This window comes from Oncorhynchus masou, chromosome 13, assembly GCF_036934945.1.
Source record: "Oncorhynchus masou masou isolate Uvic2021 chromosome 13, UVic_Omas_1.1, whole genome shotgun sequence".
NCBI classification, from domain to species: Eukaryota; Metazoa; Chordata; class Actinopteri; order Salmoniformes; family Salmonidae; genus Oncorhynchus; species Oncorhynchus masou.
This window is the reverse complement of record NC_088224.1, coordinates 8,396,925-8,420,996: the sequence shown is the minus strand read 5'-3', so window position 1 is coordinate 8,420,996 and position 24,072 is coordinate 8,396,925. Positions and strand designations below refer to the sequence as shown.

The 24,072-nt window shown below is 44.2% G+C and overlaps 1 protein-coding gene across 2 annotated transcripts in view; it reads left to right on the top strand.

Moving 5' to 3' along the window:
• Positions 1-24,072, top strand: part of ldlrap1a (low density lipoprotein receptor adaptor protein 1a) — a 31,990-nt gene that overhangs the window by 3,847 nt on the left and 4,071 nt on the right. For both annotated transcript variants that reach the window (XM_064982870.1, XM_064982869.1), the window contains exons 2-7: positions 18,410-18,552; positions 19,009-19,121; positions 20,703-20,817; positions 23,230-23,302; positions 23,465-23,560; positions 24,044-24,072. The exon at positions 24,044-24,072 is cut by the window's right edge and continues 108 nt beyond it. In XM_064982870.1, coding sequence (XP_064838942.1) covers positions 18,410-18,552; positions 19,009-19,121; positions 20,703-20,817; positions 23,230-23,302; positions 23,465-23,560; positions 24,044-24,072 — 569 coding nt within the window. The remainder of the gene's footprint in view (positions 1-18,409; positions 18,553-19,008; positions 19,122-20,702; positions 20,818-23,229; positions 23,303-23,464; positions 23,561-24,043) is intronic.

Sequence of the window (24,072 nt, the reverse complement as noted above, 5' to 3'; positions counted from 1 at the left end):
TGCAGTGTAGCCCAAAGATATTGGTTTTGTTGAACTTGACAGCAACACTTGTTTGTGAGTGAGGGGGGATTATTGCATTTTGTTTACACAGTGAACGTTATTTTTGCACACATGCAAGCCTTGTACACTCGATCGACGTCTACTATAGTGGCCACTATAATAGAGCAAAAATACAATGCCTCTTTGTTTTATTCTATTTCTACTTTTAAAGATGTATTTTTTCCCCCCAAGTGCAATATTTAGATGTGGTGAGGTCACAAGCGTTCTATTATAAAGCCTGTCATGGTAACAAGTGTTCTATTATAAAGGCTGTCATGGTAACAAGTGTCCTATTATAAAGGCTGTCATGGCTAACTGCAATATTAGTGTCTTGTTTTTTTCTTCTTCTCAGGGCTTGAGTGTCATTTGCAGTAAAGTCTAGGCAACAAATAACATTGGATTGTTTTCATTACATTTTTTTTAGCTGTGAGTTAGGTTCACATTAAACAGTTTTTATTTTACACACAGAGACTGATCATATAGATCATATTCTTTGTTTAATTAGCTAAAACCTGCGTTTCCCCCGAGCGGGGATTTTGTTGTTGTTGCATGTTTCAGTGCAAAAAAAGTCTCACCTTTTTGGACCCTCACCAGTTTGCATCCCTGGATGTACAAACTATGGCATAAAGGGACCATGAGCGGCTAAGAGGAAATCCGTCATTTCGATTAAGACATTAATGAGCGAGCTAGGACGGACGTAGTCAATATAACTATTTGTCCAGCACCTTTGAAATGTACAGCGACAGAATTCAGAACATGGACCGTTCTTACAGTGTTCTCCCTGTACACCAAGTCAGAACCGTAGGATAAATAAAGGGGGCATATAAGCAGACAATGAAAGCTCTTACAATATTCAATGATTACATTTCTCTAAAACAGGCTATAGGCTACATGTGCACCACCAAGTCAGATCAGTAGGTGAAATTAAGAGGTGAAAATAGACCAAATTATTAGGGTGAGGCACATGGGCTACTAACAGCTTACTACACAACATACACTTAGTGTTACTTTCTCAGCTACAGTACACATATCTCCCTGGCATATTACATCATTTATGCAGCAGCGTACAAGACATCTTTGGACTCACCTTGTTGTGCTGTGCTCACTTGAACAGGAAGGTGGCGCGGCGGTCCTTCGCTGTCAAATTTTGTCATCAGTCTGGCATTCTCTGGATTCATGGTGCTTTCAAGACAACTAGGAACTTTTGAGGGGAGGGGACACACAAGGTCAGTGACGTCAGTGATCAGTCAACATGCATTTTTCCAGTTGGATCTCATTTTTCCCCGAGTACCCAGTTGTCTTGAACTCACTGAAGTCAGATTTTTGAGTTTTCAGTTGTTTTGAGGGCGGCAGAAGTCATGCTAGATTGACAGCAAGGCCAATGTTGAATGTTTATCCTTTTAAACTTGGAAAAGAAACCCTTAAACCCAGACTTGGTCAACACACCCAGTCCTGAATAGCAGGCGAGTGATGGCTTAGCAATGCTTGCAGTTAGCCACTGATTCCTTCCAAACCACTGATTTGTTGAATTTGCAAATTCCAACTTGTTGTGTAATGTTTATGTCCAATGTCTGATAAAGCGTATCGGTGCTCATCTAAAATTTATCTTCGTATGACAAGGATTAAAAAGGATTTGCCAGTAAATTGTCGGCGTGATTCATGATGATGACTGCTAAGCTAAGATTTAGAAAGTGTGATGGTGACGTGATCAGTCCAATCAAAGCTACTGTAGATATAACGTGATGTGACGTCATTTCACCTGTGGCCAATGACCTTGAGCCTTCTTGGATGGGCACTTCTAATGTAACTCTTATGGCAGCACCCAAGAAGCTTGAATTTTCGAGCTCTCTCTGTAGATTTGGTGGTGACTTAGTGTCAATTAAATTTATTTATAAAATTTTATTTATTCTTATATCAGCTGATATCTCAAAGTGCTGTACAGAAACCCAGCCTAAAACCCCAAACAGCAAGCAATGCAGGTGGCTAGGACAAACTCTCTAGAAAGGCCAGAACCTAGGAAGAAACCTAGAGAGGAACCAGGATATGAGGGGTGACCAGTCCGTTTCTGGTTGTGCGGGTGGACATTATAGCAGAACATGACCAAGATGTTCAAATGTTCATAGATGACCAGCAGGGTCAAATAATAATAATCACAGTGGTTGTCGAGGGTGCAACAGGTCAGCACCTCAGGAGTAAATGTCAGTTGGCTTTTCATAGCCGATCATTGAGCGTATCTCTACCGCTCCTGCTGTCTCTAGAGAGTTGAAAACAGCAGGTCTGGGACAGGTAGCACATCCGGTGAACAGGTCAGAGTTCCATAGCCGCAGTCAGAACAGTTGAAACGGGAGCAGCAGCACGGCCAGGTGGACTGGGGACAGCAAGGAGTCATCAGGCCAGTTAGTCCTGAGGCATGGTCCTAGGGCTCAGGTCCTCCGAGAGAGAGAAAGAAAGAGAGAATTAGAGAGAGCATACATAAATTCACACAGGACACCATGAGTGACAGACCACTGAGCCAATCACGGCGCAACTAGAGAACATTACCAACCCCTATGCTCCGTGTTTTCCGCTGGCTGCCCCACCACCACAGGAAGCAGTTTGCTAGGCTGAAACACCTGTATTTTGGAGCTGCTTTACTGAAGAAAGGGGGGGGGGAAGAGCTCTGGCTTGAATGACGGATGCTTCCCGCATATAAACACTTAGGCATTTGAATTGATAAGGATTTGACGTTTCAAACCGACTGTAGATGAGCTGGTTGAGAAGCTAAGATTTAAAGTCAACTTTATCTACAGAAACAGATTGTCATTCTCTAAGCAGTAGGAAGCTGATGATTCATTCACCTCATCAGTCCGTGATTATGGTGAAATCATTTCATCAATGTGCAGCTGCTGCTACTCTTAAACCTTTTGGATGCCGTCTACCATAGGGCCCTTTTTCGCTTTTTCGTTTTTCGTTACAGATGGCAGTTTTTAATACTCATCACTGCATCCTGTATCAACAGGTTGGTTGGACTTCACTTAAGGCTAATAGATCTCTACATTACTCTTAAAGTTCCTAGGTTCTCCACCGAACTAGGTGCATCTCCCTTTCAAAGCACCGTAACGCTGTAACAAAATTCACAATATATTTTATCTTAATTGTTCGGGCGGTTTTTAGAGTATTGATTGAGGACTTATTTGTGGAGGACTGTAACTGTTTTTGGTAATTTGTGATGTTTATACTTGTGCTTCCCATGACTGTGTTTTTGTATTTTAATGCGTGTGTATATACAGTATATTTTGTTGTAAAATGTGTGTAATTTGTGTTTTTTCGAACCTGGGCACATTTGGAAAGAGACCAGTCTCAATATATCCCTGAGTTCCAATAAAAACATATATCTAGCCAATGATGAGGCAGACACAGCAGTACTTAAGACGGTGTATTTAATAACAGGCCCAGTTCTAAAATACAAAAATGGCAAGTCAAAAGGTTGTCATGTAAAACACAAAAGAACTATATCACTACACTAAACTAAAACAGCCAGAATACCACAAGAACTTCCGGAATTCAATCAACAGAACACTAGGGCAGGGTGCAAATAAACCATGCACATTGAGGGAAACAAAGGGTTTTTTTACATTCAAATTCAACAGTCTCATTGATGTCAAGAGAAAAACACAGGGACAAAACACAATGGGGACATCTACTGACAGAAACCCGGAACAACCCTGGCCAAATCATGACAGATTTTAGGCCTCCACCTGCTAGAGCTACCAGATTTTGGAGGACCCTGAACTGACGAATGAGGTCAGGGTCCAGGATGTTTGCAGGAACCCCACCTGCTCAGGAGAGCCTTCCCAGACAGATTTGCCAGGACCGCTGCACCTGCTAGATCCGGCAGACAGATTTTGGGCCTCCAATGACACGAGGCGGACAGATCTGTCTGCCGGGACAAGGGAGAGCAGACAGGTTTTAGCCCCACATGAAATGAGCATTAACAGATTTGGGCCTCCACCTGCTAGAGCAGATAAGAAACTGGGCCTCTGGCACCTTGAAGGGACAGATTTTGGGGCTTGCGAGACTCCACCCGTAGAGCAGACAGTCTTTGGGCCTCCACCTGCTAGAGCAGACAGATCTGTTGGCTTGCCTCCACCTGCTAGAGCAGACAGATTTTGGGCTTCCTCCTGCATAGAGCAGACAGATTTTGGGCCTCCACCTGCTGGAGCAGACAGATTCTGGGCCTCCTACCTGCTAGAGCAGACTGACTTGCGGGGCATCCACCTGCTGGAGCAGACAGATTTGTGGGCCTCCACCTGCTAGAGCAGACCATGATTTTGGGTTGTCCACCTGCTAGAGCAGACAGATTTTGGGCCTAGATTATCTCTCTGTTTTTGCCTCTTACCCTCTGATCCACAGCATGGCCGGGTTCAAAACCTTGGGAACTGAACTGGGACCTCTTCAAGTTAACACACATCTTGACAGGCCCACTCTCACATGTTTTAATATAAACAACTCACAAAGTCAGGTATTCAGTCTGTTCATGTTAATTAACACAAATTATGATGTATTTCATTTTTTACCATGGGATGGAGGAGTCCAGTAATCACCAATGAGATATGGGACCAGGGTCTGTGGGGAACAGGTAAAGGATATAAGTCCTTGATGTATGGTGAGAAGATTTGCCCTGGTAGCACACGGGGCAGGCATGTTGATATAACTGATCTTATGGTAGGCCACCAGAACTTAGCTGGATGAACTCCAAGGTCATACGCCCGGATGATAGGTGATGTATGGTAGAGGGGCAGGTCATGTTGATATAACTGATGGAGGGGTAGAGGGGCAGGTCATGTTGATATAACTGATGTATGGTAGAGGGGCAGGTCATGTTGATATAACTGAGGGCCTCCTTTAGGGCAGGTCATGTTGATATAACTGATGCCACGAGATCGGGCCACAATCTTAACTGAGCAGGGGCAGGTCATGTCCGTGTATCTGATGTATGGTAGAGGGCGTAGACTCGGGACAGGGCATCCGGTTTGATATAACTGATGCCGAGGGTGAGGATAAACTGGAATCGATTGTTGATATAACTGATGTAGCTTGGTAGAGTTCAAGGGGCAGGTCATGTTGATATAACTCCAGATTTTGTGGTCCGTAAGCACTTGAAACGGGTGATGGAGGGGGCCCCCTAGAGCCAGTGTCTCATTCCTTCAATGCCATCTTAACCGCTGATCACGATCCCCCACATGGTAGTTCCTCTCAGTCGGAGTAGGCGGTGTGATATAACTGATGTATGGATGAAGCTTCTTGTCTTCACCCTCTATGGTAGACAGGACAGCTCCAACACCACCTCTGATGCGTGATATAAATGGTTCATGTATCGGTAGTATCAGGATGGGAGCAGTTGATATAACTGCGCTGTAGTCCTTGGAAGGCCGGTCATGTTGATATAACTGATGCCACCTTTGGTTAAAGCTGGAGAGGAGCTGCCACCAAAGGTTCTTGATAAACTTGATGTAGTTTGTGAAGCCCAGGAAATGTTGCTAACATCCTTAACGGATGTAGGGTAGAGGGGTTGGATGTATGGTAGAGGGGTAGCCCCTACCTTCCTAGGGTCCATTTGGTCACCGGGTTGATATAACTGATGTATGGTACTCGGGATGAATGGAATTCACATTTTGATATAACTGATGGCTGTCCAGGAGCGTTTGAGTACTTGTCTGACATAACTGAGTGTGTGGTTGAAGGGAGCTCGAAAAGATGGGGATGTCATCCAAGTGATGAACACAAATATGTTAAGCATATCCCTAAGCACATCGTTTATGAGCGCTTGGAACACCGCTGGGATATAACTGATGTATGGTCAGGCCGAAGGGCATCACCAAGTATTGATATAAGTGAGGCGTGTAGAGGGGGAGAGGGGTCTTCCAGGTCATGTTGATATAACTGATGTATGGTTCCGAGGGGTCAAGGGGCTTAGGTCATGCTTCCTGGATAACTCGATGCTATGGCCATAGAGGGTAGCGGGCAGGTCACGGTTATGTCATTGAGTATGGTAGTCGGGCAAGGACGTAACCCACCATCTTTGTTGGAGAATAACCCTGATGTATGGTAGAGGGGTTGATGGGGCAGGGCCTGCTTCCAGATATCCTTGATGTAGGTATAGCAGAGGGGCAGGTCATGTTGATATAACTGATGTATGGGAGATAGAGGGGCAGGTCATGTCCTGATGTATGGTAGGGGGTAGAGGGGAAGGTCATGTTGATGGGGCAATCTAAGATCTATGGGGTGGTAGCATGGTGGTCATGTTTGATATAACTGAGGTATGGTAACAGGGGGTAGAGGGGTCAGGTCGATGGATTTGACTAGTAGAACTGGGGAATTCTGGAAAATACAAGTAGGGTACGTAGGACCCCACTGTTGATATAGACCAGTCGATGTGATGGTTATGGCTGTGAAGCCAGGGGTATCCAAGGACAGAGGGAACTCGGAACAGGATGATCAAATGAGAGTTCATCAATTCCTGGTGTTGTGAAACTGAAATGTAAGGAGGTAGGTAGAGTGACAAGTCCAGATCCCAGGCTTCATGTTGATATAACCCTGATGGGGTCACTTAGGTTCAGAGGGAACAGGCCATTCTCCTTGAGACACCATCCATGAAGTTACCTGCGGCTCCAGAGTCTACCAATGTTGAATAACTTGATGGTTGTCCCAGGAGAGGGTGACTGGAATGAGCAACGGGAGTTGGACGGATGGGAGGAAGTTATGTTTGATTACAGTTCCCCCGGTCTGTACGGGACAGATGTTGGCGTTTCCCTGGAGCCCGGGACGTGGGCGGAAATGGTCATGTTTGATATAACTGATCCTCATGGTCTCTCAGCCTGGGAGATCGTATCTGATGGGGTAGAGTGGAGGTCAGTGATGATAACTGATGTATGGTGGGGACTCAGGTCATGTTGATATAACTGATGTATGGTAGAGGGTAGAGGGGCAGGTCATGTTGATATAACTGATGTATGGTAGAGGGGTAGGTCATGTTGATATAACTGGGAGATGCGTCCAATCTGCATGGGTAGGTGGATGTTGATATGATATGTATGGTAGGGGACTCGGAGGTCATGTTGATATAACTGATGAGGTCTACGGTTGAGTTCTGGTAGAGGGCTGGTCATGCGTGATATAACTGATCAGGGACTCGAGATTGAGGGGTGGTTCATGTTGCCAGTTATCTGGATGTGTCGGAAAGGCCTTTCAGAAAGCACACCGTGAGCGCCTCGTTGTTAACTGCTGCTGCCACCGTGCGGAACTGGATGGCATAGTCCGTCACGCTGATATAACCTGATGGAGAGTCAGGAGCTGTTTGGCTGAGTCAGAACCACTGCTTGGGCCTTGAAACACTCGTTTGAATTCCTCAGCAAAGGCAGAGTAGCTGGCACAGCAGGAACTATGGGCATATAACTGATGTAGCCCAGGCCAGGGCTTTTCCGACAGCAGGGTGATGATATATGCGATCTTAGACCTCGGTGGATGGTAGAGGGTTGCAGCTCAAAGGAGAGAGAACATTGAGTATAACCCTTTACAAGCACTTGGATCACCTGAGAACCGTAGGGGAGGTGGAAGTCAGGTTCAGAGGGGGTTAACTGATGTACGTGAACTTGAGGTACTGGGACGGGAACTGTTGATATAACTGATCAGATATTTGAAGTCAGGTCATCTTGACAGAAGATGGAAGTCAGTTGATATAACTGATGTATGGTAGAGGTGTAGAGGGCAGGTCATGTGATGATAACTAGCCATTAAGGCCTCTTGCTGAACCAGGGCGGTCATGGCGTTGGACAGTCTCCTGGTGGTGGGACAGCGTGGCAAAAGGTCCTGGGAATGGCTGATGGGTTCATTTTGGCTCTGTGTTTCTGTCAGGACCCGGTTTAACCTGGGTCTCCGGAGTGAGAAACAGTCACTTAACCAACTGTTGATATAGACAGCAGAACCCAGAAGATGAGGCAGACACAGCAGTACTTAAGATGTTGTATTTAATAAAGAAAAAATCCTAAAATACAAAAATGGCAAATCCAAAAGGTGGTAGGTAAAACACAAAAGAACTCAAAAGAAACTCACCAAAAATAAACTAAAACAAAAAACAGAATACCACAAGAACGTCACCCGGAATGACAATAGCACACAGAACACTATGGGCAGGGTGCTAACATACAAACATATAACAGAATTGAGGGAAACAAAGGGTTTAAATACAGAGGGGCAGACACAGGTGCAAACAATAATGGGGATCAAGGGAAAATCATGGGACAAATAGCACAATGGGGACATCTACTGACAAAAACCCGGAACAACCCTGGCCAAATCCTGACAAAAATGATGTAATTTGTGTTTTTTATGTAAGGCACATTTGGAAAAAGAGACCTAGGTCTCAATATATCTTCCCTGTTCCAATAAAAACATATATCTAGCCAATGTGAGGGCAGGGCACATGTTGATACAACTGCCCAGTTCTGATAGAGAGAGTCTGGGTTGTCATGTGATAATTATATGATGTATCGAAGCAGCCTTAGCATTACGGAACTTCCATTCAATCAAATAAACCTCAGCAAATAAGCCATGTCATTTTTATTTTTTACCAAATTCAACAGTCTCATTGATGTGAGAGCAAAAGAGAGAATTCCACCTGCTAGAGCAGACAGATTTTGGGCCTCCACCTGCTAGAGCATACAGATTTTACTGGCCTCCACCTGCTAGAGCAGACAGATTTTGGGCCTCCACCTGCTAGAGCAGACAGATTTTGCCTCCACCTGCTAGAGCAGACAGATTTTGGGCCTCCACCTGCTAGAGCAGACAGATTTTGGGCCTCCACCTGCTAGAGCAGACATGTTGAGGCCTACCTGATGAGCAGACAGATTTTGGGCCCCACCTGCTAGAGCAGACAGATTTTGGGCCTCCACCTGCTAGAGCAGACAGATTTTGGCCTCCACCTGCTGGAGCAGACAGATTCTGGGCCTCTACCTGCTAGAGCAGACAGATTTGGGGCCTCCACCTGCTGGAGCAGACAGATTCTGGCCTCCACCTGCTAGAGCAGATGATTTTGGGCCTCCACCTGCTAGAGCAGACAGATTTTGGGCCTCCACCTGCTAGAGCAGACAGATTCTGGGACCTGCTAGAGCAGACAGATTTGGGCCTAGGTCATGTTGCCTCTTCCTCTCTGATCCACAGCATGGCCGGGTTCACGTTTGGGAACTGCTTGTGCTTCTTCCAAGGTTAACACGATATAACATGCATTACAGGCCCACTTCTCGATGTTTTATATAAACAACTCACAAAGTCAGGTATTCAGTCTGTTCATGTTAATTAACACCAATTATGATGTATTTCATTTTTTACCTTTTACTTTAGGAGGTAGTCACCATGGCTACAGGGTAGAGGGGCAGGTCATGTTGATATAACTGATGTATGGTAGAGGGGTAGAGGGGCAGGTCATGTTGATATAACTGATGTATGGTAGAGGGGCAGGTCATGTTGATATAACTGATGTATGGTAGAGGGGCAGGTCATGTTGATATAACTGATGTATGGTAGAGGGGCAGGTCATGTTGATATAACTGATGTATGGTAGAGGGGTAGATCATGTTGATATAACTGATGTATGGTAGAGGGGTAGAGGGGTAGATCATGTTGATATAACTGATGTATGGTAGAGGGGCAGGTCATGTTGATATAACTGATGTATGGTAGAGGGGTAGAGGGGCAGGTCATGTTGATATAACTGATGTATGGTAGAGATATAACTGGTATGGCAGGTCATGTTGATATAACTGATGTATGGTAGAGGGGCAGGTCATGTTGATATAACTGATGTATGGTAGAGGTGTAGAGGGGCAGGTCATGTTGATATAACTGATGTATGGTAGAGGGGCAGGTCATGTTGATATAACTGATGTATGGTAGAGGTGTAGAGGGGCAGATCATGTTGATATAACTGATGTATGGTAGAGGGGTAGGTCATGTTGATTTAACTGATGTATTGTAGAGGTGTAGAGGGACAGGTCATGTTGATATAACTGATGTATGGTAGAGGGTAGGTCATGTTTATTTAACTGATGTATGGTAGAGGGTAAGTCATGTTGATATAACTGATGTATGGTAGAGGTGTAGAGGGGCAGGTCATGTTGATGTAACTGATGTATGGTAGAGGGGTAGAGGGGCAGGTCATGTTGATATAACTGATGTATGGTAGAGGGGTAGGTCATGTTGATTTAACTGATGTATGGTAGAGGGGTAGAGGGGCAGGTCATGTTGATTTAACTGATGTATGGTAGAGGGGTAGAGGGGCAGGTCATGTTGATTTAACTGATGTATGGTAGAGGGGCAGGTCATGTTGATTTTAGAGCTACTGGCAGTGAGTCTCTAGGCTTTCTGGGTAGTCTGAATCTGTTCTCCAGGTTAAGTCAAAAGCCCTCGTGTGTCACCGCTGTCTCATACCCAGCAGGACGTGGTCAGGCGTTATGGACTCGGGACAACTTCCTCCTTTGGAGGCGCTGATATCTGTTTTAATTTCTCCCAAAATCCTAAACTCAACAAAGGGATGAGTGACCTTAGTATAAACTTCTGTTTTCTTTTTCTCTGCAACGCCCAGGGCAACGTTATACAACACACCTCGCCATCCCTCGTCCCATGTCAAAACAGATGGCTTTTGGGTTAGAGAGGTTTTTTAAATGTTTTTATTGAAATGGGTTGAGGTTCAAGCCACGTTCTCTGGTGTATGGGACCATTGGGCAATATTACTCAATTTGAGGCCAGATCACTGATGGTATTGTTTGTCCTCTTTTCCCATAAGCTCTTATTTAATACACAGTACTACAAGGCTCGGCTTATTCCAAAAGTGCGTACCGTAAAATTAGGAACTAAAATTCTAATTTGTCATTTAATAGGATCTCATTGGGTCATATAGTTCAATCACATTTGTTCAGTCACTCCTATGGTATCTACAGTGCATTTGTAAAGTATTCAGACCCCTTGACTTTTTCACTTGTCTATATACGGTCCCACAGTTGACTGTGCATGTCAGAGCAAAAAAACAAGCCATGAGGTCGAAGGAATAGTCCGTAGAGCTCCGAGACAGGATTGTGTCGAGGCACAGATCTGGGGAAGGGTACAAAAAATTTCTGCATCAAGAACACAGTGGCCTCCATCATTCTTAAATGGAAGAAGACTCTTCTTAGAGCTGGCCGCCCGGACAAACTGAGCAGTCGGGGAGAAGGGCCTTGATCAGGGAGGTGACCAAGAACCCAATGGTCACTCTGACAGAGCTCCAGAGCTCCTCTGTGGAGATGGGAGAGCCTTCCAGAAGGACAACCGTTTCTGCAGCACTCCACCAATTATTATGGTCGAGTTGCCAGACGGAAGCCACTCCTCAGTAAAAGGCACATGACGGTCCGCTTGGAGTTTGCCAGAAGGCACCTGAAGGACTCAGACCATTAGAAACAAGATTCTCTGGTCTGATGATACCAATATTGAACTCTTTGGCCCGAATTCCAACCGTCACGTATGGAGGAAATCTGGCACCAACCCTACAGTGAAGCAAGGTGGTGGCAGCATCCCTACGGTGAAGCATGTTGGTGGCAGCATCCTTACGGTAAAGCATGGTGGTGGCGGCATTGGGTAGAAACTCCCCAAATACAGGTGTGCCAAGCTTGTAGCGTCATACCCAAGAAGACTTGAGGCTATAAACCCTGGCGAAGGTGTTTCAACAAAGTACAGAGTAAAAGGTCTGAATTCTTATTTAAAAGTGATAGTTCAGTCGTTGTTTTTTTTTATAGAAATTTGCAAATATTTCTAAACCTGTGTTTGGTTTGTCATTATGGGGTATTGTGATGTCATTATGGGGTATTGTGATGTCATTATGGGGTATTGTGATGTCATTATGGGGTATTGTGTGTAGATTGATGAGGAAAACAAAACAATTGAATCCATTTTAGAATAAGTCTGTATTGTTAAAACGTGATTGAATCCTTTCTGAATGTGCCGTATATCTATAGTCATGTGAAATCAATTCTGTCATAACCCCATTCCTATAGTATGGGTTGACTCAATTTAAAAATATATATATATTTTATTAAACTATTCAAAACATCCACGTATAAACGAATACAACATACAGATGCACACAAACATCCACAACACCATCCCTGCCCAGCTGCTGATGATTGCCAAGAGAAAGTCCTATCCATCGGCTCTCGCGCTGTATGTCATGTCTTGAAATAGGCAGACAGATGGATTAAAAGTCCATTTAATAACTTTTGGACTTTTTAACTTTTTGGACTTTACACCCATAACTTTTGGACTTTATAACATTCACAGAAGGTGTGGAATATTGAGTCATTGTTAGTTTAAACGTAAAATGAACTCTGCCATTGTGCTGTAGAATTTGTGAATTTTGTGTAATAATGCATTCTATACATTTAGTTTATACTGGATTAAATGTACATTTTAGTTAACTAATTTAGTTAGTTCTGCTCCAACTTTCCCTCCATCTTGTGTCAACGTCAGTTTCTTTTGGAAGTATTGGTTCCAGTAGTCAATATTTTTTTTCTAGTATCTAGGAGATTGTCAGTTGGATATGCTCTCTGCAAGGTTTTGTATATCTTCCTTATTGTATGAACATCCTTTTCTCAAATAAGATTCCCTCAAGGTTGCTCTGTCTAAAATATTTCTATTAAAAATGTCTTTGTGACTTTTTTAAATTTGCAAGTGTTTTGAAAATATCTACATTGGTCAATCTAAAAAATTGCTTTGAATAATTTCATGGAAATAAATGTGTTACCTATTACCAAGTCATTTACAGTTTCTATGCCTTTTTAGTTTTCCACGTGGATGACATCACAGCTCACCGTGAATTCTAAAAGGTTATCCCAAGGATTGTTCCAAGTTGTGTTTCTTAGGAAGTGATACTTGTAGAATACATCTTCTTCAATGTGGTTATCGTGTTCTTAACTATGAAGCTGTTCACGTTCTTAGTTTCTCTACCATAAGCCACCTCCAAAGTAGACAATAGACACGTAGACAGATACTGGGGATGAGCATGTCCATCTTCAATATGAACCCATTGTTCCTCTTTTGTGCATTTCACTAACTATATGCCGCAGGTAAAAAAAAAATAAAAAAAATAAAAAGCCTTTGGTGAGGAGTTGATACAATTCCAAGTCCTGAAAGGTTAAACCCACCTTCAGACGGCAGGGTGGCCTAGTGGTTAGAGTGGAGGGGCGGCAGGGTAGCCTAGTGGTTAGAGTGGGGGGGTGGCAGGGTAGCCTAGTGGTTAGAGTGGGAGAGGCGGCAGGGTAGCCTAGTGGTTAGAGTGGAGGGGCGGCAGGGTAGCCTAGTGGGTAGAGTGGAGAGGCGGCAGTGTAGCCTAGTGGGTAGAGTGGAGAGGCGGCAGGGTAGCCTAGTGGTTAGAGTGGAGAGGCGGCAGGGTAGCCTAGTGGTTAGAGTGGAGGGGCGGCAGGGTAGCCTAGTGGTTAGAGTGGAGAGGCGGCAGGGTAGCCTAGTGGGTAGAGTGGAGAGGCGGCAGGGTAGCCTAGTGGTTAGAGTGGAGAGGCGGCAGGGTAGCCTAGTGGTTAGAGTGGAGAGGCGGCAGGGTAGCCTAGTGGTTAGAGTGGAGAGGCGGCAGGGTGGCCTAGTGGTTAGAGTGTAGAGGCGGCAGGGTAGCCTAGTGGTTAGAGTGGGGGGGTGGCAGGGTAGCCTAGTGGTTAGAGTGGAGGGGCGGCAGGGTAGCCTAGTGGTTAGAGCGTTGGACTAGTAACTGAAAGGTTGCAAGTTTGAATCGCTGAGCTGACAAGGTACAAATCTGTTGTTCTGCCCCTGAACAGGCAGTTAACCCACTGTTCCTAGGCTGTCATTGAAAATAAGAATTATAATTAAGGTAAATTTAAAAAAAGACGTAGGAAGATGTCAAATGTTTTTATTCTATAAGTTGTATCTGCTCATATAAAGTCTGGAATGACCGGGTGTACTTTTTTTTAAAGGAATGTCATCGGTGGGGTAATTTGGTAGTACTGAGAATAAATATAAAAATTTATTTTTCTACATTGTAGAATAATAGTGAAGACCTCAAAATTATGAAATTAGATATATGGAATCATGTAGTAACCAAAAAAGTGTAAAACACATCTAAATACATTTTAGATTCTTCAAAGTAGCCAACCTTTGCCTTGATGACAGCTTTGCACACTCTTGTATGAGTTGTCATTTGTGTAAACAAGGGCACTACTTCGTAACAAAAATGAAGGGAAAGCTGTCTATTACTGGTGCTTCAAAACTGTATTTACATTTTTATTCTTGGGTGATCTCTTTTTTTTGTGATTTATTTTTTTGTCTGCTAATAATTGCTTCTCTTGTTGAGTCTAAGAAGGCTGTAGGATCAGTCCAACTTTTAAATTCACGTTTCTATCGGTTTTCACAACGTTTGAAATTGTCATTTTAATCGCGTTTTCTTATTAACACATTTGTATCTTTTTTAAATTATAACTGGTTTGGCGCGTGTATTTGTTTTGTGAGGGCCGTGAGATATTTACCACTGTTTGTTTGCCATTAAATAGTGTGCTTTATTTGAGTTTAACCTGTAGTTGCCCTCTTCAAAAGTAGAATATTATATTCCTGTTCAATTTCAGAAATAGTATGTTCTTTACTTTGTAAAGATTTTTTTTTAGGCTTTTTCTAAAATTGTGATTTTCTTTCATTTGAATTTGTAACTCGGATAAAACTATTGCGGAGTATGAGAATCCTTCCACTCACCTTTAAAAGCATCCCGATTTATATTAAGGGATGGCTTTTCTCTATCTACATTTGTAAAGGATTCGATTTTGTTTCCCCCTCTCCATTTGTGTATTTAATAAATGTCAAGTCTTGAAGATGCACTCTGTTCATTCTCCATATTCTGTCGCTTAGGATTACTATTGCAACAACACATCATCAGTAGGGTAAAACTAACCTGTGTCACGACGGTCATATATAAGTGTATTTTCTGATGGTGTAATTAAGAAGGATGCCGGAAAATGATCTGATATCACTGTCATGGCGTTTTTGAACCCAGTAAATTGTTTAGACCACTTTTTTTTAAGAGAAAAAAAGAAGAAGAATGTAGTCAATTCTTGAATAGATTTTCTTACTTTTGAGAGGAAAAATAAAGTATTTTGTAGTTTGGAAGAATATTTTTTTCTTGAATTTGCCTTTTTTTTAATTGTTACGTCTGTCCATCTTATGGAATGCTTGATTTGATATCGCCTGCTAAGATAACAGTTCATGATCTAGATCTAATATAACTAACTAAAAAAACACCATGCAAGGTACAATTCAACATTCGAAAACGGCCTTCCTGGTCCGTGTGCTGTGAATTCAATAATACTGTCATTCGTATAGCCTGTGTTTTTCTATTTCCTGTAGGAAGTAGTCCACAAGAGTTCTGAGAATTCACTATTATTGTTTGTTCAGTCATTCATATCCACCCTGAAATCCCTGGATTCTGATAGGCTGTTTTTTTTGTTGATAGAGGGCTCTGATGCGGTTTCCTGTTGCTGTGGCAATGTTTGTTTACCTTTTGGTCTGCATTGGGACAGAGTGGTCGACAGTCCTGCTTATCTTCGTGTGTGTCACTGTGATCTGATCTATAGTTCCAACTTCCACTCAGAAACCTCACGTGAACTTGAATCCCCTCAGATTTTCTAAGAAGCACTGTTTTCATTGGACAGTTAGCCCAGTCAGAAATCAGCCCCTAATCCAACGTCCCTAGATTACATAGACTTTATGTAGACCAGGGATGGGTAATTTTGATGGGGGTGGGGGGGCCACAGAAAACCAGAACTCCTCATGAGGGGCAGCAGTGGCTTGTGGGTCTGCGTAGCCACGTACATGCTCCCCTCTTCAGGCACACAGGAAAGATGAGGAATGAGACGATGGCCTTCAAGAGTTAATATTACTCACTGTACCCCTGTTTGGCTTTAGGTCTTTGTCCTTCAATTAAACATGGGAGAAGGATGAAGTTACCTAGACACGAGATCAGGTTTGCGCCTTCATTTTTACAGTCAAGGTTTTCATTTGCCAGGCTACCCATCCACAATCACTCTGGCCAATTGCCACGCTACACTAAAGTTGTTTTTTTTTGCCCTCCATGATGAATGGTGTAGCTAGCGATCCATAGAGCAATAGGCTAGAAGTCGTCAGGCCACTGTTTCATAGAGGGTAGCTGGTCCTAGATCTATGACTATGGATAACTTACCCCAAGCTAAAAAAAAGAATAAACAAAATGACGGGAACTCTGGAAAGATAAACGTCTCTTATCATTGCATGTCAAGGTTCAAGTGTACAAGATGTTTTTATAGTTGTTTTTTTATCCTGCTTTCTCCTCCTCAATGTTTTTCCCTCTTTTACAAAAACCTTTTTGGGGCAGCAGGTAGCATTGGGCCAGTAACCGAAATGTTACTAGATCGAATCCCCAAACTGTCATTCTGCCACTGAACAAGGCAGTTACCCCACTGTTCCCCGATAGGCCGTCATTGTAAATAAGAATTTGTTCTTAATAAACTAATTAAAGGTTAAATCATTTTTTACTAAATACAGGTCAGCCATAGGTTAGTTCTGACTGAAAATATTTATACTGAACAAAAATATAATATTGTTGTTTCATGAGCTGAAATAAATAAAATATCCCAGAAATGTTCCATACAAGCTTATTTCTCATATTTTGTGCACAAATTTGTTTATGTCCCTGTTAGTGAGCCTTTCTCCTTTGCCAAGATAATCCACCTGACAGGTGTGGCATATCAAGAAGCTGATTAAACAGCATGATCATTACACAGGTGCACCTTGTGCTGGGGACAATAAAAGGCCACTCTAAAAGGTGCAGTTTTGTCACAAAACACAATGCCACAGTTTTGCTGACTGGAGGAATTTCCACAAGAGCTGTTGCTAGAGAATTTAATGTTAATTTCTCTACCATAAGCCACCTCCAAAGTTGTTTTAGAGAATTTGGCTGTATGTCCAACCGGCCTCACAACTGCAGACCATGTGTAATCACGCCAGCCCAGGACCTCCGTATCTGGCTTCTTCACCTGCGAGATTGTCTGAGGCCACCTGGTCAGCTGACGCAACAGAAAACACTATTTTAGAAGCAGACATACAGCCACCTGTATCGATCTTATACATAATATTGATCCTGTTCTCAAACATGATTCCTCACTCTCTTATAACCTCTGAACTCCCTCCCCACCTACCTCTCTCTCTTATTCCCTCCCTACCTCTCTCTCTCTCTCTCTCTCCCTCCCTACCTCCCTCTCTCTCTCTTTCTCCCTCCCTCCCTACCTCTCTCTCTTTCTCCCTCCCTCCCTACCTCTCTCTCTTTCTCCCTCCCTCCCCCTACCTCTCTCTCTTTCTCCCTCCCTCCCTCCCTACCCTCTCTCTCTTTCTCCCTCCCTCCCTACCTACCTCTCCCTCTCTCTTTCTCCCTCCCTCCCTACCTCTCTCTCTTTCTCCCTCCCTCCCTACCTACCTCTCTCTCTCTCTTTCTCCCTCCCTCCCTACCTCTCTCTCTTATTCCCTCCCTCCCTACCTCTCTCTCTTATTCCCTCCCTACCTCTCTCTCTTTCTCCCTACCTACCTCTCTTTCTCCCTCCCTCTCTCTCTCTCTTATTCCCTCCCCACCTACCTGTCTCTCTTATTCCCTCCCTACCTACCTTTCTCTCTTATTCCCTCCCTCTCTCTCTCTTATTCCCTCCCTCCCTACCTCTCTCTCTTATTCCCTCCCTACCTACCTCTCTCTTATTCCCTCCCTACCTACCTCTCTCTCTCTTTCTCCCTACCTACCTCTCTCTCTCTTATTCCCTCCCTACCAACCTCTCTCTCTTATTCTCTCCCTACCTACCTCTCTCTCTTTCTTTCTCTCTCCCTACCTACCTCTCTCTCTTTCTCCCTACCTCTCTCTCTTATTCCCTCCCTACCTACCTCTCTCTCTCTCTTTCTCCCTCCCTCCCTACCTCTCTCTCTTTCTCCCTCCCTACCTCTCTCTCTTATTCCCTCCCTACCTACCTCTCTCTCTTATTCCCTCCCAAACTCTCTCTCTTTCTCCCTCCCTCCCTCTCTTTCTCCCTCCCTCCCTCTCTTTCTCCCTCCCTCCCTACCTACCTCTCTCTCTCTCTTTCTCCCTCCCTCCCTACCTCTCTCTCTTATTCCCTCCCTACCTCTCTCTCTCTTCCTCCCTACCTCTCTTTCTCCATCCCTACCTCTCTCTTTCTCCCTCCCTCTCTCTCTCTCTTTCTCCCTCCCTCCCTCTCTTTCTCCCTCCCTCCCTACCTCTCTTTCTCCCTCCCTACCTTTCTCGCTCTCTCTCTCCCTTCTCCAGAACTTCCTGAGAACTGGACAGACATAACAGAGACTGTTGTAGATGGCATGACGTTTAACCTCCGTCACCTAGGCATGACCCTGGTTGATCAGCCCAAAGGAGAGGACCTATCAGCAGCTGCCGTCAAGAGGATTGTTGCCACGGTGAGCTGTGATGTCATACAGGAAATAGGAGAGACTGGAAGTTCAAAGCACAGGAAGTTCCTAAGCACTTGGTTTTAGATTGCGATCACATTTTTGGAGTGGCTCTTCATTGCTTCTGCTCTCAAAAACAGCATTTCTAAAAAAAAAATATAAAAAAATTATTTATAAATACTTCAAGATGATTGAATAATGTGGCCTTCTCTTTAGAAAACAACTGTCAATTATCTCACCCTTATTGGTATCATTATTTTGTTGTTTCATTTTATCCTAGATCTATTAGTAAGCTCTGATGATGATAGCCATGATGTATTTTGTGATATTATTTGGAAATTGTCATACATCATCTCTCATTATTGTTATTATAACATCTCTTTATCGATCCAGATCAAACCATTAGGAATAATGTATTTGTAATGAATCTATGTTCTCTGTCATCATCAACTCTATCCCCTCCAGGCCAAAGCGGGAGGCCAGAAGCCTCAGAAGATGTCTCTGAAGGTTTCTCCTCAGGGTTTAATGCTGTACGACAGTCTAACCAACCAGCTACTAGACAACATCTCCATATACAGGTAAGGCTGTGCTGTGTATCCTACCACAATGATTGCAAATTGTATTTGTGTTGTGTGACCTCTACCTTGACAAAAGTACAAACAGATTGACTTCATGTGTACAAACACAGCTGACCTACTTCTTGTTTTTCTTTGGAGGGAAGCCCAAGGTGGGAAGGAGAAGGGGAGGTGGGAAGGAGATGGAAAGGAGAGGAGTGTGGGAAGGAGATGGAAAGGAGAGGAGTGTGGGAAGGAGATGGAAAGGAGAGGAGTGTGGGAAGGAGATGGAAATGGAAAGGAGGAGTGTGGGAAGGAGATGGAAAGGAGAGGAGTGTGGGAAGGAGATGGAAAGGAGAGGAGTGTGGGAAGGAGATGGAAAGGAGATGAGTGTGGGAAGGAGGAGAAGGGAGGAGGAGGGAAGGAGTGTGGGAAAGGAGGAGTGTGGGAAGGGAGAGGAGGGGAGAGGAGTGTGGGAAGGAGAAGAGGAGGGGGGAGGAGTGTGGGAAGGAGAGGAGGAGGAGAGGAGGGGAGGAGTGTGGGAAGGAGAAGAGGAGAGGAGAGGAGTGTGGGAAGGAGAAGAGGAGGGGAGAGGAGTGTGGGAAGGAGAAGAGGAGGGGAGAGGAGTGTGGGAATGAGAAGAGGAGGGGAGAGGAGTGTGGGAAGGAGAAGAGGAGGGGAGAGGGAGTGTGGGAATGAGAAGAGGAGGGGAGAGGAGTGTGGGAAGGAGAAGAGGAGGGGAGAGGAGTGTGGGAATGAGAAGAGGAGGGGAGAGGAGTGTGGGAATGAGAAGAGGAGGGGAGAGGAGTGTGGGAAGGAGAAGAGGAGGGGAGAGGAGTGTGGGAATGAGAAGAGGAGGGGAGAGGAGTGTGGGAATGAGAAGAGGAGGGGAGAGGAGTGTGGGAAGGAGATGGAAAGGAGAGGAGTGTGGGAAGGAGAAGAGGAGGGGAGAGGAGTGTGGGAAGGAGAAGAGGAGGGGAGAGGAGTGTGGGAATGAGAAGAGGAGGGGAGAGGAGTGTGGGAAGGAGATGGAAAGGAGAGGAGTGTGGGAAGGAGATGGAAAGGAGAGGAGTGTGGGAAGGAGATGGAAAGGAGAGGAGTGTGGGGAAGGAGATGGAAAGGAGAGGAGTGTGGGAAGGAGATGGAAAGGAGAGGAGTGTGGGAAGGAGATGGAAAGGAGAGGAGTGTGGGAAGGAGATGGAAAGGAGAGGAGTGTGGGAAGGAGATGGAAAGGAGAGGAGTGTGGGAAGGAGATGGAAAGGAGAGGAGTGTGGGAAGGAGAAGAGGAGGTGGGAAGGTGGAATGTTTTTGAAAATACAGCTCCCTACAGGAGACCTGATCTGTACAGAGCTGGGTGGCCACACACACACACACACACACACACACACACACACACACACACACACACACACACACACACACACACACACACACACACACACACACACACACACACACACTGCCGGAACCTTTGTTCCCACACGTTGACCTAACCTTTTATGGCATCCTGGTTTGTCACAGAGGACACTTGCCACCCGACCCGTAACTGTAACGTCTGACTTTATAATGCCCTCTGACCTTTCACCTTTGCCCCGTGTCCCGCAGGATATCCTACTGCACGGCGGACAAGCTGCACGACAAGGTGTTTGCCTACATTTCCCAGAACACCCTCAACGGAACACTGGAGTGCCACGCCTACCTCTGCCCCAAGAGGAAAGTGGTGAGTGTGAACTGACACCACAACAACCCCTATAATCTGAAGGTACCGGGTGGGGATCTGCTCAGTATAGAGAACGTCTATCTGGAGCTTTTAACTATCCGTCTGTCTTTCAGAAAGGCTGGAGGTTAGACACAGAAATGCGTCCCAACTACAGGTGTGCAGTGGTTTTTTGTTCCACTCTGTACTAACCCAACGCTCAGCAGGACTTTGAGCACCCGAATCGGGTGTATTGGAGCAGGGTTGGAACAAAAGCCTGCCTTAGATAGAACATGTTACCCGTTTGCTTCCAAGATTACCGTTCCCCCAATCCCTTCATCTGACTGTTGCCTTCTCTCGTTCCGTCTCCCCCCGGGACAAACATTAGGTTTCGCTCCTCGTCCCCCTTCAACTTCCTGTGTTGCTGTCAATCTCCTCATCTTCCCTCCTAACTCACCCTGTCGTCTCTCGTATAACCCAATACCCCCCCCCCCCTCTCTCTTCAGGAGAGAGATTGGATACTAATAACCTTTGACGGTCTGCCAACACTGTAGCTCTCCCAACTGTGTGAATGTATCCACAGTGGTGTATTTATACGCTTTGCTCCTGACTGAGAGAAAATATTTTGTTACAGGCCATCAAGGTTGACAAGGTCATTGAGAGTAAACGATGCCGGTGATATTTTACATCTCTCGGTCAATGTGTGGTTCGATTTAAGTAGTCTTTTTTAAAACGTTCTATCTTTGGTCCCAAGGTTAGCTTTGATGACAGTGGCTTCGACTGGTAAAGGAATAATCCCCTCAAACTAGCTATCAGTATTTTCTTCACTAGTCCACTGTCGATGTAGTCTCAAAATGTTTCACATGTCTGTCAGGACCCAGGTCATGAGAAACAAGATTCTCTGGTCTGATGAAACCAAGATTGAACTATTTGGCCTGAATGCCAAGCGTCACGTCTAGAGGAAACCTGGCATCATTCCTACAGTGAAGCATGGTGGTGGCAGCATCATGATGTGGGGATGTTTTTCAGGGAAGGGGAGACTAGTCAGGATCGAGGCAAAGATGGGGGGGGGTTTTACATTTATTAACATTTTTAAAAGATGAACGGAGTACAGAGTGATCCTTAATGAAAACCTGCTCCAGAGCGCTCATGACCTCAGACTGGGGTAAAGGTTCACCTTCCAACAGGACAATGACCCTAAGCACACAACCAAGACAATGTGTTTGTGGGTTCGGGACAAGTCTCTGCATGGTCTTGTGGCCCAGCCAGAGCCCAGACTTGAACCCGATCGAACATCTCTGGAGAGACCTGAAAATAGCTGTGCAGAGACGCTCCCCCTCCAACCTGACAGAGGTTGAGAAGATCTGCAGAGAAGAATAGGAGAAACTCCCCAAATGCAGGTGTGCCAAGCTTGTAGTGTCATACCCAAGAAGACTCGAGGCTGTAATTGCTGCCAAAGGTGCTTCAACAAAGTACTGAGTAAAGGATCTGAATACTTATGTAAATGTCATATTACTATTATTTGAAAAAATAATAATTTGTTTATAATATAGAGAAAAAAAATCTAAAAACCTGTTTTTGCTTTGTCATTATGGAGTATTGTGTGTAGAATCCATTTTAGAATAAGGCTGCGACCTAACAAAGGGGTCTGAATACTTTCCCAAGGCAGTGTATGTATTGTGACAAAACTGCACATTATAGTGGCCTTCTATTGTCCCCCAGCACAAGGTGCACCTGTGTAATAATCATGCTGTTTAATACGCTTCTTGATATGCCACACCTGTCAGGTGGATGGATTATATTGGCAAAGGAGAAATGCTCACTGACAGGGATATAAACACATTTTGTGCCCAACATTTGAGAGAAATATGCTTTTTTGTGCATGTGGAACATTTCTGGGATCTTTTATTTCAGCTCATGAAACATGGGATTAAACAATGTATTTATTTATTTCACCTTTATTTAACCAGGTAGGCTAGTTGAGAACAAGGTCTCATTTGCAACTGCGACCTGGCCAAGATAAAGCGTAGCAAATTCGACCCATACAACAACACAAGAGTTACACATGGAATAAACAGAACATACAGTCGATAATACAGTAGAACATTTACATGTTGCATTTATATTTTTTAGTTCAGTGTGTTTTAATGGGATTAACACATCATGATGTGGTACAATTACTTGTTTTATTTTTAAAGTTGGGACACTATGGACAGTGGACTAATGAAGAAGAAACAAAGTGCATTATTCCTTCGATACATGTTTTTATGTCGCCTTATAACAGGCTATGCATGGTCCCCCTCTCCCCTAAGACCTAGGCAGGGACTAGGCCGTTGGCTCTCAGTGTCCTTTGATTGCTAATGAAAGTTAATGTCGTATCATTGGGTCTTATAGCATTATAACAACTTTGTGAATGGTGTTTTTTCCTCCCCTAAGGCCCAGGCAGTGACTCTGACTGTAGCACAGGCCTTTAGAGTGGCCTTTGAGTTGTGGCAGGTTGCTAAGGAAGGTAGGAGCTATTCAATCCCATATTACACACAACCCAGGAGATGGGCACGTGCACACACACACACTTACATTTACACAAGGTCACATTTTTTTTTTGTATTTCTGGGTGTGTAGACGGTGGTATTATTATTTATATATATATATTTTTTTATGTGTCTTGTAGAGGAAGAGGAGAAGATGAAGTCCAGCTCAGCTGGAGAAGCAACCAACAGTTCCCAGTCAGAAAGATCTAACAGCCTACCCAGTCTCAAAGGAGGAAGTGAGGCGACACGCGGACACACACAGCGAGAGACACAGGCTGCATTTACACAGATCCTCCCCATTTTGGTATTTTGACCAATCGGATCAGCTCCAAAAAAAAATATTAAAATAATAAAAAAGATCTGATATGAAAAAGTTTGATGAAATTGGTCAAAAGACTAATTTAGTGGAAGAAATATCAGAATTGGGCTGCCAGCCACAGAGACACACTGTCTTTATCTGATGCAGACACACAATACCTTGTTTATAGTATATTATAGTATTTATAGTATAATGTTATCAGAATAAATGTCTTTATCATCTCCCTTCCTCCTCTGTCTTCTCTTTTGATCGTGTTTGTTCCTTTGTGTTTTCTTACTGTGGCCTTGATTGGATCCATGGCATTTAGGCCTGAGTTTCTGTAAGCAGTTGGCATCAAACTGGAAATACTCAACACATTACTGACTTGACTGATTGATTGGCTGATTGATCATCTCCATAGATGTTGCCACTGGTAACCTACTGGACCTG